Source organism: Trachurus japonicus, chromosome 1 (assembly GCF_045865225.1).
Source record: "Trachurus japonicus isolate A0001 chromosome 1, Traja_1.0".
Taxonomy (NCBI): domain Eukaryota; kingdom Metazoa; phylum Chordata; class Actinopteri; order Carangiformes; family Carangidae; genus Trachurus; species Trachurus japonicus.
The window spans coordinates 19,747,262-19,764,455 of NC_140907.1; the positions used below are offsets into that span (position 1 = coordinate 19,747,262).

Sequence of the window (17,194 nt, forward strand, 5' to 3'; positions counted from 1 at the left end):
ACATACAGTCTGGAGAGCAGCTGATGCGACAAGGTAGGTGGAAAAACACCTTCGTATCTTTATATCCATCGTCCATCGCTGACGTGATGCAGCAGCTTACATTAAACTGTCTTTGTTTTGCGATGCGATTGCGGCGTCCTATACAACCTGATCCCATGTCCTCTCTCTCTCTCTCTCTCTCTCTCGCCGTGCTGTTGTTATGTGTCCGCAGATGCTGAGCGTCGCCTTGCTGTGTGTGTGCGCGGTCGCCTTTGGACACGTCTCTGCTCGCTCCGACAATTTCTTGGATGATAAGTGGATCCCTGGGAGATGGGATAAATTCAGAGATGTGAGTAATATTTATGGTATATATTATTCACCACCATATTATACACCACCCCCCCCACCCCCCCTGTCTCCCTATAGCCACCTTTTGCTGGTTTGTGATCATGCGCTCCTCGTTTTCTCGTTGTGTCCAGGCGACGCGTCACGGGGCCCGTTGTGCTGTTTGTCACATGTTCATTACCCGCTCCGTGAATACAGTAAATACACTAACGATCACCGTCTGTGAATGTGTATACGCGGTAGCAGTCCCCGTTTTACTGAGATAGCAGAGGCCTTGCAGACACACACACACACACAGAGACACGCACATACACACATACATACGCACCGCCTGGCTGTCCGAGAGAGGAAGAGCCGAGTCCCCGAAATGGGCCTAATTATGTGCAGGTACATGGAGGGAGTCTGCAGCAGTTAGGCCTGGTCTGGTCTGGTTGTGCTGTTTAGTCAGGAATAAACACCTGCTAGGAGGTGATGAAGGGCAAAGCAATAAAGAGTCAGGCCAGGTAGTTTGTGTGTTTTGGGTTGTCGTTGTTTTTTTACCACTATATTAAAATCTGTGTCTTGTCTATCAGCTATATAGGTCTCAATTGGGAATATAACGGCATGTAAACAAAATGGTAGCCTCCAAAAACCAAAAAGTGGAAAAACAAGTTTACTGTAAACCCACAGAGTGTGTTACTGTGGAAATGTAAAGGAATGTTACTGTAACAGATGCCACTGTAAACTAAATATGTCTCAGTGGTCTCCTCTCCCAACCAGTGATTGGGTTTGACCTGATGTCGTTTATTATGCTGCTGGTGAGCATCTTCACTAGTGGACTTCATCAAGGTGCTGTCAGCCACCATTACCCTGACATGTTTATATAAGGCCACATAGTGCGGTAATGCTGCTGCTAATTGTCATGACGCATACCATACAGCCTCTGATCATGTAGCCAGGCTGCCAGAGTTAATGTAGTCATGTTTTTGTGTCATGAAGATTCCTTTTCTACATTAAACATCAGTCATTCAGTGATAAAATGTTTGTTTTTGCTGTGTGTGTGTGGCCCTTACATACTGCTGGGATTCGTAGATTCCTTGAGACATTCTTTAGGGAATAATAAAATATACTGTATATTATGATAGATAAAGGACAGTAGTGATCAGTACAGTAGTACTTGTTTTATGTAATGAGTGGTTACTTCCATAGATTTTTCCTCAAGATTGGGATCTTTGATACGTTTGGTGTCAGACAGAGAAAAACATGAGCAACATTCTTTACAGTTTTCAGATATCAGAGTCCTTTCCTGTCTTTCACTTGGCTTGTAACAGGCTTTTTCATCTTTCGCTTTCCCTGCCTGCCACACATAAGCGCCTGAATCCATCAGCTCAGGTGGACCCATGTGATGGACCTCAGGTCCAGCTATTGGATCTGGATTATGCAAATAGGGTGTCAGGACGGAATGCTAGTGAGGGAATGTGATTGGCCTTTTGCTGTGCTATTTAAGATGAGCTGTACTTGTTTAGGTATATATACAGTAAGTGTGTGTGTGTGTGTGTGTGTGTGTGTGTGTGTGTGTGTGTGTGTGTGTGTGTGTGTGTGTGTGTGTTCAATCGATCGAGAGAGAGAGAGAGAGAGAGAGAGAGAATGACATATATAGAGACAGCTGAGAATAAGAGATAGATAGATAGATAGATAGATAGATAGATAGATAGATAGATAGATAGATAGATAGATAGATAGATAGATAGATAGATAGATAGATAGATAACTGAGAGAAAGGTACAGTAATAAATGAAATTATGAAAGAGAGTGGGATAATTGACAGTAAAGTGAAGGATCTATGTGCATTTATATGTGTGTTTTAACCTTGAGGCTAAAACATTAGAGATTAAGGTAGAGCACAAGCATTATGTGGTCTGTATGTATGCGTGAGTTTCATTTCCTGTTTTACTGCTGTGTCCCAGTTTGTTGTATGCAACTGTGTTTTTGCATTCTTTCATATAGGAATTAATCAATAGGCCTAACTGTATATAAATGTATTCAACTAAGCCACAAAAGAAGCATTTACAGACTGTCTTGCAAACACAGCCTATTTGTTTTTCATGCATCTTTGCTGGCAATTACATTTCTATAGCTACAATGTTTCCTCTGGCACAGAGGCCATATATCCCCTGTACAAATATAAGTGTAACAAACATACATCATACTGTTACAATATTGTTACATAGGCTAGAAGGCACAGCTGAGGCGGGCATTTTTCAGAGGAAAGCTGCAAATGATTGTTATGCTGAACAGCCTGTGAACAAATCATGTCAATTATACTTTTTTTTTTTAGATACAATCTATATTATTTTTCAAGAATTTCAAACTTGGCCAAGATGTTACACAGGGTTCAGTAATTGAGACATTTCTTCAAGTTTTAATGTTGCAGCACAATTTAGCAGATCACTAGTTTGAAACAAGCTAGCTGCACTATTAGCATGGGCTTAGGCCTTACACACAAACTTTCCTACTGTTGCTAATGTGACAACATCCATTGCTTTGCGTATTCCTACAGTCAGTAATGTGTTTCAGCAAATCTTTGTTCAAAATGAAAATTTTTAGTTGAACTCAAAGCTATTTTCCAAGCCACTTTCTTAATCCTGCACCCAAAATGGATCGTATACATTTTTCTCAATCCAATGCACCTGCTTTTTTTCTTCTTCTTTTTTTTTAACTCATTCATCGGTGCCAAACCTAGCTTAACTATGATTTAAAATTTGCATTTTAGGCATGTAGGCTACTGTCACTTTCATATTTCAGTGGGAGCCATAAGTGGGTCTCCTGCTAAGTGCACTAGATAGGATCTTGGCCACTGATGGAGCCTACCGTAAGTCCTGTTAGGCTGGCCGGAGCAGCTTGGGGCTGTCTGTCCTGCACCAGTGCCATCTCACTTTTTCTAGGCACTCTGTTCGTCTTGCTGGACCTTGGCTAGCGTAGCACTGGCACAGAGTGAAAAGATAAGCTGAGATATGTGTGACTGATAGGAAAACACAATGAATGATGTGTGCGATGCTTAATTGTATGGTATAAGAGTAAATTAACTTCTTGTTTAGACCACCCTCATAATTATGTCATCTTCTCCTATCCTGTTCTCTCCTCTTTCTCATTGTCTGTTTTTTCCATGCATGTCTGTCCTGTGTTGTTTGTGTTGTGGAGGGTGAATGATGTAGAGAAGGTAGAGAGCTTGAGGCCTTTTCCACTTCAAAGCACCTCAGTGTGGATTTGTGTGTGTTTGTGCATGCGTGCATGCATGCGACAAGCTTGAGCAAGACAAGTAGACCCAGTACAGTGAAAACATGCACATATTTTCCCTGTTAGACGTTAGTGGGCAGGCAGCAAGGAGCCAGGAACAGGGAGGAAGTCATTAGGACGCAATTAGAAAGGATCAAGCTTTGAAAATCTGAATTACAGTAAAGGTGAGAAAAGTGGTTGTTCGGAACAGCTTATTCACAGGGACTTGTTTCTATAGACATGCAGATAAAGCCACAGAAAATCAATATGCACAACTGGATCATGAAATGATGAAAAATATAGAAATGATGGATTTTTGCCAAGCTGTGTGCTACAACAAGCATGTTCCTCCATGTCTGTATTGTAGGCTGGAGCATCTCTTTACACCACAATGCTTCAGCTATGATGGTGTGTTGAGGCACATTTTACCTTAATTAAAAAAAGGAATTTAGATATTGCACTCGGCCATGTTGCGATTTTGATAATATTTCAATTAATTGCTCAGCCCTAATGCACAGTAGCAAAATTAGGATGTTAGCCAACAGGGCTGAACACACACATGGTTTTGCTTGTGTATACGTGTGCACATGAGGGGAAAAGCCTGTTATGACTGTGAGGGAGGGAGAAGAACAGAGGTGGAAAGAGATGGAGAGATAAATTGAAAAGTTGCTATTTTTAGAGTACACTCAGGAGGCCATTAGACCTATTGTTAAATTTAGGTTTTTCTGTGGTTTCTGTGGAAAAGTGGGTGGCTGGTTACATGTGCAGTCAAGTGCACATCCAGTTATTTGATGTTTTGTAGTGCTGACAGATTCTGGCACTACAGTCATTGTTGTGGTTATAAATTTGTTTGTTTGTAGAACTCAGTGTGTGTGTGTGTGTGTGTGTGTGTGTAGTGGGGGCATATGTGTGTGTTTTGCTGTGCTTCTGTGTTTGTGTGTATCTGTTGATTCCATTAAGGGAATCAGACTGCAAGCACTTTTGTTGTCTTGACTGGTCTAGAGGGCCTGGCCCCATTAATGCAATGTTCTCATTATTCAGTCTCCACCGTCTGCATTGCTAGAAGGGAACCATCCTGAACAGAAACAAAAGTACCTCACTGTCTGGCTTTATCTTTGCTCAGCTTCAAAACAAACATGGTCTCCCCTCTTATTTAGATCTTGAAGAATGCAATGTGTAGATCCGTAAAGAAGGTATGGTCAGAAATTAATCAATGACAGTTCAAATCACGCTTATTGAAAAATGATTGGCTCGTGTACCATGTCACCGTGTATCTTTTCCAGTTGTAAAAAGCTAACATGCAGTCTTTTAAATGAGGAAGCAGGTATATTGGTAGAGCAATTATTTTAGTGCATTGTTGTATTGATTATAAATTATGAAGATTTAATTGTACTGATGTGCTAAAAGAAAATGTAATCCATTACTTTTGGTTAGGCAACAATAGCTACCACATATGCAACAACAAAAGAGAGAAGAAAAAAAGTTCCTATATCATAATCAGTAATTATGCCATTGTGTCTGTTTCCACGGAGGGTGACAATACAGGAAATGACATTTCTCAATCTGCATCTCACAAACTCATGCAGACAAGGTGTTAATGTACCTCAGCTTCCTGAAAAAAATTGACAGCTTGTTAGAAAATAATGATAATAAAAAAAAAAACATATACGTTTAAATATATAAAACTATGCAAGAGTCCATAAAACCTAATTTCAATTGCTGAATTTTTGTAACACTGCAAACTGGTGAAGCTTGAGGACCTAGGAACAACACTTGCTACAGTTTGCTCCAACCAAAGACAATATAGTAGTGCATTTTTTATAAAATCATACACCCCTGTTTATTCACTGACCGGTCCACTCAACCATGCCCACACACACTTCCTGTCCTACTACCGGCACTGAAAAGTGGACCTGGTAGTTGCAGGATATACATACATTATGATTGTATCTCATACCTAATGAATTCTGTTTTGACTTACAAAAGTGAAAGAGGTGATCACTGCAGTAAAAGCATTGCTATGACATTTACTGAATTGTGTCTTGAATGATTCACACCGCTACTAGACCTGGCTGATTAGTTTTCAGACAACTGCTTTATAATTGTGGTTTGCTTCCCTGTGCCATGACTGATTCACAGTTCATATCTCTTCTGTCTCTGCTACCGCAGCACATACTGTAGCATAAATAATAGAAATTATTGAACCGTACCCAAAGAAAACCAAAGGCAGAAGACAGAGTTGTCAATGTTAGTAACAGTTCTGAATTTTACCCTTAATTGGAATTTCATACATGCTGTCGGCGGAGATTCGCACAACAGCAGAATGTGCAAATCTACAATACAGAGCTTTTACTGGGTGGATAAAACACTGTTCACTCAGTGTGGGATTTATCCTGATAAAAACAAAATCTCTCCCTACTTCCCTCCTTTTTCCTATTTGTTTTGGCATATAGAACTGAATGAGTCAACACACACATGCACACACACACACACGCACACACGCACACACACACCACACACCGAGTGAATAGACTCACCAAAAGACAGAGACAAATGAGGCTACTGTATATAGAGAGAAGGAGAATGACTTACAATAACTAGCTGCCAAAGCTTTATGCTTGCAATTTCAAGTAATATTTTGATAATAATCTACAAGTGTACCAGAAAGTAGATTAGTGAAATAAGCAAGTAATTGTGTGTATATTTGAATTCATTTTTAATTTTTAGCAAGTTACTGTGCTGTGACTATTTCATGACTCATTTTCTCACATGGGTTTTCATTTTTTATTTTTGTCATTTACTTTTAATGTTAACTATCATACAGCAGAGTCTGACTTAGTCGTTCTGTGTAAGACTTGGGGTTATGAGCAGGTTAAGTGACTGCAAGTCAAAGCTGCTTCTCAAGTGGCAAAAAACAAGTGTGTGTAGTGAATAGAGAAACAGATGAGATAACAAGTAGAGGTAATCACTGTGACAGAATGAGAGAGAAGACAGGGCAGTGTCTTTTTAACCAGAGACAGACAGCGGAGAGAGAAAGCAGAAGTGAGCTCTCTAAATTCAGACGGTGGATACAGACACAGAGGAAAGGACGGGCGTGTCTCCATCTTGTCCTTCTATTAAAAGACACCAAATCACTCACCTCTAATGTGAGCACTCCTTAGACTGTGAGAACACATCCACATGCAAAGGACGTAGTCGCTTTACTGTGACGAGGAATGTTTTAAAACTGAGGGAATAAAGGAAACAGCCTTGTTACATGGAGGAGTGATACATATCTCTAGGAATATCCTGATGTGAATCACGATGTAGTGTCTTATTTTTTGCTCTATATTATATTTAAGCTTTTGATAACTCAAATTGATTAAAATTGTCACATGAACATGAGTTGTTTTAGTGTTAATGAAGAACAATAAGGAGTCAATCAAACACATCTTACAATAAATTAGGCTCCAAAAAGTCAATACATTTTTTTCTGCTCAGTAACACGATGTACATTTTATTGGCTAACCATGATTCGAATCTGAAAGGTTTTTGTCAGACATAAGCCTGGCATTAAATTCTACTTTACAAACACTGAAAGCTTTAAACCATTACTTTGACTGTAAATAGCTAAACACATTCATTTATCTTTGAAAGACTGTCACAGCCAGTACAGTAATTGAAATCCTCTTCAAATTACATTTTTGAAACCTGAACCTAAACCTGGAAGCGATTTAGTAAAATTTTAGTCTGTTCTACAGTTCAGAGCTTCTCTCATTTGTGTGTGCACATGCCATGAATGGTACATACCCACAATTCCATTTGGTGGCATCAGGGATGAGCAATGCATACACACACACACACACACACACACACGGTCACACTTATTTTGCACATGACAGGACATAACTGCCGTCAACACATCAGTGTTATCTGGACTAAATATATGCATGATGCACCATGTGTTTGTAATTCACGGTGTGTTGGTGTGTTTCCATCTGTGTATTTCATTATGCAAAGTTTTCACTCAAAAAGACATCCTAATGAAAATGAATTTCTTGTTCTGTTTCCGTAATGCTTTCTTCTAAAGGAAGTGGAGGTTTGTATGACTGCTTAATGGTCCTGTATCTGTCATGTATTATTTACTATGGGTGTCAGGTGATTGGTAATATCATGATTTCATATTGGTTTACCCTGTTTTAGGAGCCTGGCACATGGACTCCATCCAAGCCCTTCGATCAAGGTGGGTGTGTTTCTGCTGTGATATGAACACACACACACACACACACACACACACACAAGAAAAAAAACCAATTAGGTTTCATCTGCATATGGATAAACAGTGGCGATAAACAGTTATGGTTGGCCATAGTCATGATTTCTAGAGGATAGATCAGGGCTGAATCAACATGGGCTGTTCAAAGTTTCACAGTGAGTCACACTTACTGATACTGAGCTGTTGCCACCTAAGTTTTTAGTAATGGCACCCTGAATACCACCCACAGATGAAATACCATCAAATTTTGCAGGATTGCTCAGAGACGAGCATCTACATTTGGTTTTTGTTTTTCATTTGTTTATCGCATTTAAGAATTATGGAAATTTATTTCAGAAAGGTCAAGAAAGGAATTATTTGGCAACCAGTTATAAGAACACAGTGTGACATATTAGAAAAGTAAAGTAAAAAAAAATAAAAATAAATATATATATATATATAAATATATATATATATATATAAATATAAATATATATAAATATGTTATGCACTAAATTCAATTAAAAGTGGATGAAACAGAAGAGTAACAGTTGAAACAAAAATTGGAGTCACGAGCAAAAAAGTTAAGATCTTGACAGATGCCACATGATCACCCATCATCTCTAAAAATCTAATCACTTGTTTCCTGGTGCGTTGCGTAACTAACCAAATTTCATTGAAATCTGCTCAGCATTTGATTTACCTTCCTCAAACAACCATGTGTCTCACTTAAATGTTGTCTATTCCCTGGAATTTAGATGCCATAAAAAAATGTCTCCTGAAACATGTGGTGACCAATTAACATTAAGACTCGGACGACAGTAAAATAAATAATAAAATAGCACAGAGAGGAGTTTGTGGACAACATTTCACATTCACACACACACGAGTGTCTATGTTTTGTAGCTACACACCACAGGATGGTTCTCTATTTGGTCGCCTGTCATTTCCCATTGTATTACAGACTCTGATAAGCTCACACACACATCTAGCCACGCCAGGATACAAGCACATTCACTCTCACTTATCACTGTATCCTCAAACACACTCGCACATGTCTCCACAAACACACACACACACTCACACACAGACATGTCGGGGAAACAATAGCATTAGATAGTGCGTTGGAGGATGGAGGCAGGATAATCTGCCAAAGCTGCCGAGGGATTACAGTAAGGTTCTTTAGAGCAGAGGTCATTCACAAACTGTTCTGAGATCAGCTGAGGGTCTTAGATTGTGCTCACAGGTGCCATTGCGAGCGCTGACGTGCGGCCAGGGACAGCTAGCTCATCTTTAACAACAAAGATCACACCCTCTGCCTGAGATTCAGATCTGAAATCCGCTCTTACCTTGAAAGCCCAATGTGGCTCTTGGCTGCAGGATCTGATACCAGATCAGTTTGAGGATCTCAGTAAGAGCATGCAGTGGGACTGACACTTAGCGCCAGCTGATGTGGGGTCAGAAGGAGCCTCTATAACTAGCTCCATCTGTTTTTAGCTTTGAGGATACTTAAAGGTATTATGGCTTTGAGTTCACCGTGAGAGAGACGTTGCCAGTGTGGTGTAAGTTGTGGCTAGAAGTAACACACACACACACACACAGATCTCTAGCAGATGTCCACATCACTGAAATGAAAGGACGTACATGCCTCGACAAAGAATCATTGATCTACAATTTCAAAGAGTAAAAATAAAATGTAACCTGGGGATATTTTCTCTCTGTCTGTGCTCATGGGCTTCATCTTTCTAGAAAAGCTCTTCAAATAGGGAGGCTACGCTCTGGTCACGTAGACAATGAACAATACACATAAATACACTTAAAAGAGATCTTATACAATATGGATGTTTGTTTGTTTTTTTAAGGCCTTGATCCATCCAAGGACCCGTGTCTGAAGGTGAAATGTGGCCGCCACAAGGTGTGCGTGGCTGTGGATTATAAGAAACCCAGTTGTGTCAGTCAGAGGAGAGTTAGGTAAGAACACACGCATCACTCACAATCACTTTCCTCCTCCATCTTTTTTTTTCCCTGCTCACTTTTTCGTGTTGGATGATAAGCCACAGCACCAGAGGGCCGGCTGTTTTTCTCCTTTTCCAGCTTGACTACTGGTTGCTCTGCTCTCTTGTGACTGTTGTGTGACATTACTGTTTAGTCCAATTACCCCAGCATTGGCACCGCCTTACAATGGACACAAAGTCCTGCCAAGTGATATGAATGGGCTTTGTATGCGTGTGTGTGTCTGTCTGGGACACTGCAGACTGGACAGAGGACAGTAACGCCATACTGACCTCATTTCCCATTCTTAGCAACAACACAATTATGGATACACATTGCAAGCAAATCGGAAAATAATCGCATATAAATCCTAAATCCTTGTCTCATTTCAGAAATTGATGTAAGAACAAGACGATAAATCACAGCTACACAAGACTCACAGGCAAAAAACGCAGGCTTTGAATGAAGCGTGGAAGAATAAAGTGTTGCAATGAAGGACGAAGCTTTGTTTGTAATTGTTTCATATGCATTAAATGTAGTGAAATGTCAAGTGTGTTTGTGTTTTTTGAATCTCCTCCTAGTTTTAAGGATCCCAATTTGTACCAGAGTCCAGGGTCAAAGTGCAAACCCTGCCCTGTGGTTCACCCCTCTCCCGTTTGTGGAACTGATGGCCACACCTACTCCACCAAGGTACACATGCACACCATCACATCATCTGTAGCTCATCACAGAGACAGCTGAACCCACATGTCAGATTTTTCATTTCCTCTTGATGAGACACACATCCTCATTTTTCTCTCACTTCTGTCTGATCCCTTCTGTCTCTGCCTCTGTCTCTGTCACCCTTACTCAGTGTAAGCTTGACTACCAGGCGTGCATCACAGGAAAGCAGATCGCTGAGAAGTGTCCTGGCATGTGTCCGTGCTCCTCTCAGGCTGAGCAGAGTTCTGCAGAAAAGAAAGGTACACATTTTGGCACGCATGTCTGAACCCTGCAAGCCGGGATACTTTGCAAAATAAACAGTAAATTCCTCTTAATTATAACACCTTCCGTGGCAAGGTTTCAGTGCAGCTGTGGTGTAGCTGACTCTGACTTCTCATCTCCATAAGGGAGGAGAGGGACAATAAAGTATCACTTCATCATCATTAATCATTACTGTTACTATTCCTCAGTGTGCAGTGAGCCGGACCTGAAGGAGGTGGTGAGTCGTCTGAGAGACTGGTTCAGAGTGCTGCATGAGAACAGCAACCACAAGAGAGTTAAGATCCAGAAGCCAGAGAAGAACAGTGAGTCACATGGCATCAGCATCGACAAGGAAATCATGCATCGACACACTCGTACTCTAAACATCTGACTACCCCTCTCTTCTGTCTGCAGAGTTTGAGGTGGGGGCATCGCCTATTTGTAAGGACCCTCTGGGCTGGATGTTCTCCCGCTTGGACACAAACTTCGACCTCCAGCTGGACCAATCGGAGATCAAGAGCCTTTACCTGGACAGGAACGAGCCTTGCTCTGATGCCTTCTTCAGGTCCTGTGATACACATGCGGACAAAGTCATAACCAGCTCCGAGTGGTGCACGTGCTTCCAGAGGTACACAGGTGCGGAATCCACATGTGCTCACACGCAAAATCCCTAAGACTTAAAGGCATTCACACCTGGACATTCACACTACATACAGCTTCCACCCATATTTCCAGTTTTACGTAGACCAACTATAGGATCATAGCTGGTGTCATACTTACAGTTGTCTTGCACAATGAGAAATTATTATCAGCATACAGTAACTTTCTGAAAAAACCTACCAAGTAAGGTGGTTTAGATCAGATTTACAACCCGTCTGATCTGAGTGCTGCTGTTTTTTGCCGTGTCAGACGTCACCGTTGCAGACTCATCCTCTTACCAGATTTCAGCAATTACTTTGAGTCCAGTGGTATCAATACCAACAGGAACCACGGCCAAAGCTGAAAAAAGACATCCTAGGTTGCAATAAACCAGAACTTTCATCTAAATTTATAGACACCTTCCAGCCAATCAGCATGTCATTCTCTTCCTTGAAATGCACATTACTGCAATCTGTGATATACAGTAAAATGCAGCACAATACAATAGAAAGCCATGCATTGAAACAATGTTGTGTGACGCCAAGGATAGGATACAAATGAGTTTTCTTTGTTTTTTTCTTTGGGTGCTAAAGAAACAGCATTTAGTGATGAGTCACTGGCGCTGTACTTGTAAAAGCACAGACAGCAGGATAGCAAACATCATGACAAAAGCAGAAAGTACACAAAAGAGGCGAAGCGCACACTAACAGATGCATTCACAGAACAGCAGACTTCTGCAGTTTGTTACCAGAGTCTCTTGTCTCTTCTTTTCAGATTCCCCTTGTAAAGCAGAGCTGTCCAGTATCAACAAGAAGCAAGCAGGAAAGAAGCTCCTTGGTGAGACACACACTCATCCTCGCACACGTAGCAGGACACACACACACAGACACACACACACACACACACAAAGGAGCATTCATCCTGACTCACCGTGTGTGTCCGTGTGCTTTGGCTTGCATGTGTAGGCCAGTATTTGCCGTCCTGTGATGAGGAGGGCTACTACAGGTCCCACCAGTGTCACAGCAGCAGTGGGCAGTGCTGGTGTGTGGATCGCTATGGCAACGAGGTGGCTGGTTCACGCACCCATGGCGCTGCAGACTGTGGTAGGTCGAACACTGTGGAGTCATGTTTATGTGTTTGTATAAGAGAATAAAGACATGCAGTGTGTTTTTGTGGTTAAAGCATCATGGGGGAAATAACTTAGAGATATTATATATTTTCATTTATGTGTCACATTAAATCTGTTATATAGCCTACCACAATGTAGTATTTGTACTGTCCTGTTTCCAGTTTTTTGTATGGGGCTTAGATAACCAGCTAATGGTTGTATTTGTGGTTTATGTCCATCTCCAGGAGTGATTTTGGAGTCCTCCGGAGACCTCGGCAGCGGAGACTCGCTCTTTACCGATGACGACGAAGATTCATTTGTCCTCACCGACCATGCTGGGCTGGACGATGAGGACGATGAGGACGAGGATGATGACGACGAAAATGATGAATACCTGTCGTAATTGTAAAAAAAGAAAAAAAAAAAAAAAAATATATGAGAAAAAAGAAAAAGTGAAAACTGATTTTTTTTTTGGTCAAACTGCACGTTTCTAGGTGACTCCCCAGGCAGATACTTAATCGTACTAACAGCCTATGGACTCCTCTCTGTGTATTGTTTGTTCATATTTAAAAAAAACAAAAACAACAACAACAAAAAAACAATCCTGGCAAAGGTTTATGATTTCTCTTCCTGTCTAAGTATAAAATATGATTGGTTAATGGCACGTGTTCACTTGTGTGTCAGCCAACCAGAGAATTATGACAAGGACTACCTTCGACAACCACTCCGGTGCTTTGGATTTGGTCACTTGTGCAAAGACCTCTCCCTTCATTGGACAGTCCATGTCTTCTAGTGTGTCCTGTCCTTGTGCAGCACCCCAATGCCTGAGTGTGTTGATGCCTGAGGCGCAATGTTAAAGAGATTTACCCTTCTTCATTCCTTCATCCTCTTCCTCCCCCACCCAACCCTCCTTATCCTTCCTATAAAACGCTCCTGTGTATAGGTGGGATGCTGATGATGTAGATAAGAGAATATTGCACTCTTTAGGTTTCTTTTGATTTCGATTTGTAACTGTGACTGTAACTGTGTGGAAAAACAAGATAAGAGTTAGACATGGTTCATTAGGGGAATTAAGGCAACAAAAAAAAAAAGACAGTGCAAGTTGGATAACAATCAGAACTGACATGCTAGCTGTTTTCACTGAGACACAGATCAAGTCAAATCATCTCAAAGGCCCAGCAACTAGGAAAGACAAATTACTGCTTGGGCGGTTGTGTTTGGGGGAAAAAAAAAAAAAAAAAGAATATCTATTTTTCTAATCCATCGTTGGATGAATACAGAAGATGAAACAGATTTGTCGTAGCATGTCTAATACTGTGTGATGTTGTTTCAGTCTGTAGAACCAGAGGCTAAACCTTTGTGGAACTCAAAAACACAACGGAGCTTGAGGTTAAAAAATTTCCCCAAGCGTGTACAGATGAAACTACGCTTATATAGTCATAAACTGCTTAAGCCACAAATCTGTGTGATAAAAATGTTTACTGACCTTTAATATGTCAGTGAGCTGAAAGAAGAAGACATGGTGTTTTTACATTTTCAGATATACAGTTAAAGTCTTGGACTTGAGCGCAAATTGAGCACACAGTAACAGAGCAAATCTCTTGCACAGTAATAAAACCACAGAGCCATGCAGATACCGTTGATAATGTCTGGCCGGGGATAAAGGGGAAGGTGTGCCTTGTACTGGTGAGGACAGATGGCAGTAGTAGTTGGAGATGCGTGCTTACCTGACAGACTTAAGCTTGTCATGACACTGCATAAAGAGTGGCTTTACTGTCAAGCTCAGACACTTGTTGGGTTTTGGTATGGCTTGTGTTTTGGGTCTCTCTTAAGATGGTGTTACATAGGCCAGATTTCAGATCAACATAGGATAGCTAGAATGTAGAGAAGCACAGAGATACTTAGCAGTTAAGTAAACACTTAGACTCTGCTGGATTTGAAAATGTTTTATATATTAGTACACTGGCTAGAGGAAGCTTTGGTTTAGACAGCTTTATATAAAAAAAAGATTATCATCTTACAGTGTTTTTGCTTTTACTTTTGTTTGAAAAGCTTGATTTGTACCTGATCTGCTCTAACTACTTATAGTGTATATCTGTCAGGGTTGATGACAAAAACCCATCCCAGATTTGTGTATTCTTGATAAGTCCTGTGACTGGTTATGCAGACCTGGGACCTGCTGTACTATATTAATTTTCAATTATTAATCTGCTGTCATTTTGAATCAGACATCTGTTGAAATTCCATGTTAAGACCTGAAAAGTGCCATTTAACTGTCCAATATTCCTGTTATTATCATTATTATTATGATAATTATTATTTTTTTGCTCCCCTAATTCCTTTTAACTTGGAATTTCAATTCACTTTACGAACTGGAAAACATTTCAGTCTCAAAGTCTGCCGTTTCATGAGTGTGATGACATGCAAATCATTTTAATGACCTCAGACACTGTAGCCACTCTCAGCCAATCACACACTGTCATCACAGCTCTGATAGTGTTTAAAAGTTATGATACAGATGCATTTTTTACAGTGTATGTATGATTTGCTGAAATAAAAGCTATATTGACCAAAGTTTGTTCGACTGTTTCGTCGTGTGTTTTACTAGAGGGAGAGAATATGACGGAAAACTCTTGTTTCTGTTCTATTTCTAATGTTTCAATTCTCTATAGCGTGCTTATATTTATGAAAAGACAGCTAAGCCGCAGGGGGTTTTCGTGCGATAAAAGTTGAGGTCCATACTTGTCTCCTACTTTAAGATGGACAGCTGTTGTTTAAGTGTATAATTAGTTGGAACAACATCTGCCATAAGTGGAAATTGAAAGTAATTATGCATGACTTCAGTTGAAAAGGAGAGAAAGCTGACAGTGGTCAGGAGTGACAAACTGCTTGTTTGTAGGCAATGAGTTCGGTGTGCAAGAACATTACTGCATTATGTAGGAGAGGAACAGGTGAATATTTTATGAATCACAGTCACACCCACACAATAAACCATACAGGCATGCATACACACAGTACATGCAAGCTCACATTAATATGTGCAGAGCAAAAGTCACACACTAAATAAATCAGTACAGGAAAAAAGCCAATTTCACTGACCTGGAAAAAAAATTTGTTTCCCTTAATTCAAGGTAAGAAATACAGTTTTTTCTTACTGTCAGCCCAGTGCAGGCAGGAACTCAAACAATGCGTAAATGTGTGTGTGTGTGTATGTTGGCAAAAGGACCTGTCAGCAGCTCCAGATAGGGAAGTCCCTGGGTAAATATCAAATCCTCCGCCTGTATGTGCTGACCATGAAAGAAATGTAGAGAGATACCATCTCATTGGCTAATTTCCACACATAGTGTAGCTTGTTGTTGGAGTCAACCCAACAGTAAAAAGTGATCTGCCTGTGTGTGGGGAGACAGAGTGACTGAGTACTGATGGGAAATGCCTCAAATTGCAGGAAGCACTTTTGATGTTCGGAAATCAGGTTTCTTGGATAAGCAATGATCTGTGGCGCAAGTTCTTTTATCACTTCCACTCTCTGGTGTATGAGGTATTGTTGCTGTATGAGGAGTACGGTAATCAACTACTATACATGTGTGTTATTAGACATAATATGATATACAATAATGATGATGATTATGGTCTTTCATGTCTACGGCAACATTGTGGAATTGCTTTCATTGTTCAGGTCTTGTGTACTATGTAAATACCATTGTGAAGGTCTGAGCCGCGCGGAGCCTCCGGGGCGAACTGCTGTGGAGGCAGTGTGGCTCACCTTAATGGTTAAGTCACTGTTGGTCAATACACACTCTCATGTTACAGTACTTTGCCTGAGTCAGCACAAAGGATAGAAATCCCTATGCCTCTAGCAGTGGGACAGGCCAGGTTTAATGGTTGTAAACAATGTAGTAGTTAAATCTGAGATTTAGAGCCTCTATTATTATTTCATGTAGCCTACTATGGTGAGAACACTACGTTGATGATGCATTTCCAAGGGAATAAATAAAATGCACCTTGGGATACATTGTTTAAAATATCAAAAGGGGCTCTAAAAACACATTAGATGTATTTTAAATTAAATTAAATATCTTAAAGAGAAGCAACAACAACATTTTCCAATTTCCCTAAATGCTCTGTGTTGCGAGAAATGCACTTCTGAAAACCCCAGCATGCAAAACTTTCAAAGAATCTCAGTATCCTTGGATAGATGAGGAATATCTATCTATGAAAAGTGTTTGATATCCTCCAAGAGCACTGTGTCACCTTTATGACAAGAAGCACTGAAGATGTAATGGGACATATGTTCTCATTTAGTGTGGAAGGCTGTCTATATATCACAACAAAAAGGCAAACCAAAAACGTTTTGATGGACTTCTAGGACATCTTAATAAACACAAAACACACCAAAAAACCCTAAAAACTCCAAGAAGACAAGAACTCTCCTGAAAACCCGCTAAAACCCCTTTAAGGACCTCCATAACCTCCCGAAGGAGCACTACAACTTTCATTATGGTTACTAAAATCTCCTAAACCATCCCTAGAACTGCTTCAGTGACCACTTGTGTGGAAACCTGGAACAACCACTAGAACATCCTAACATTTATGAGAACCTCCTCAATAACCTCTAGAGACTCATAAAGGAAAAACTGCACTGATGTGGCATCTGAAGCCTAAGCAAGGTTGCTTTAGTC

At 40.4% G+C, this 17,194-nt stretch overlaps 1 protein-coding gene across 1 annotated transcript; it reads left to right on the forward strand.

Moving 5' to 3' along the window:
- Positions 1–14,132, forward strand: spock3 (SPARC (osteonectin), cwcv and kazal like domains proteoglycan 3). Its single transcript, XM_085778661.1, has 11 exons — positions 1–33; positions 212–328; positions 7,762–7,801; positions 9,676–9,784; positions 10,387–10,495; positions 10,659–10,767; positions 10,978–11,091; positions 11,183–11,404; positions 12,182–12,244; positions 12,373–12,510; positions 12,761–14,132. Exons 2-11 carry the CDS (start codon positions 212–214, stop codon positions 12,916–12,918), a joined length of 1,179 nt encoding a protein of 392 aa, XP_085634787.1. The 5' UTR covers positions 1–33; the 3' UTR covers positions 12,919–14,132.
- Positions 14,133–17,194: the final 3,062 nt, after the last annotated feature.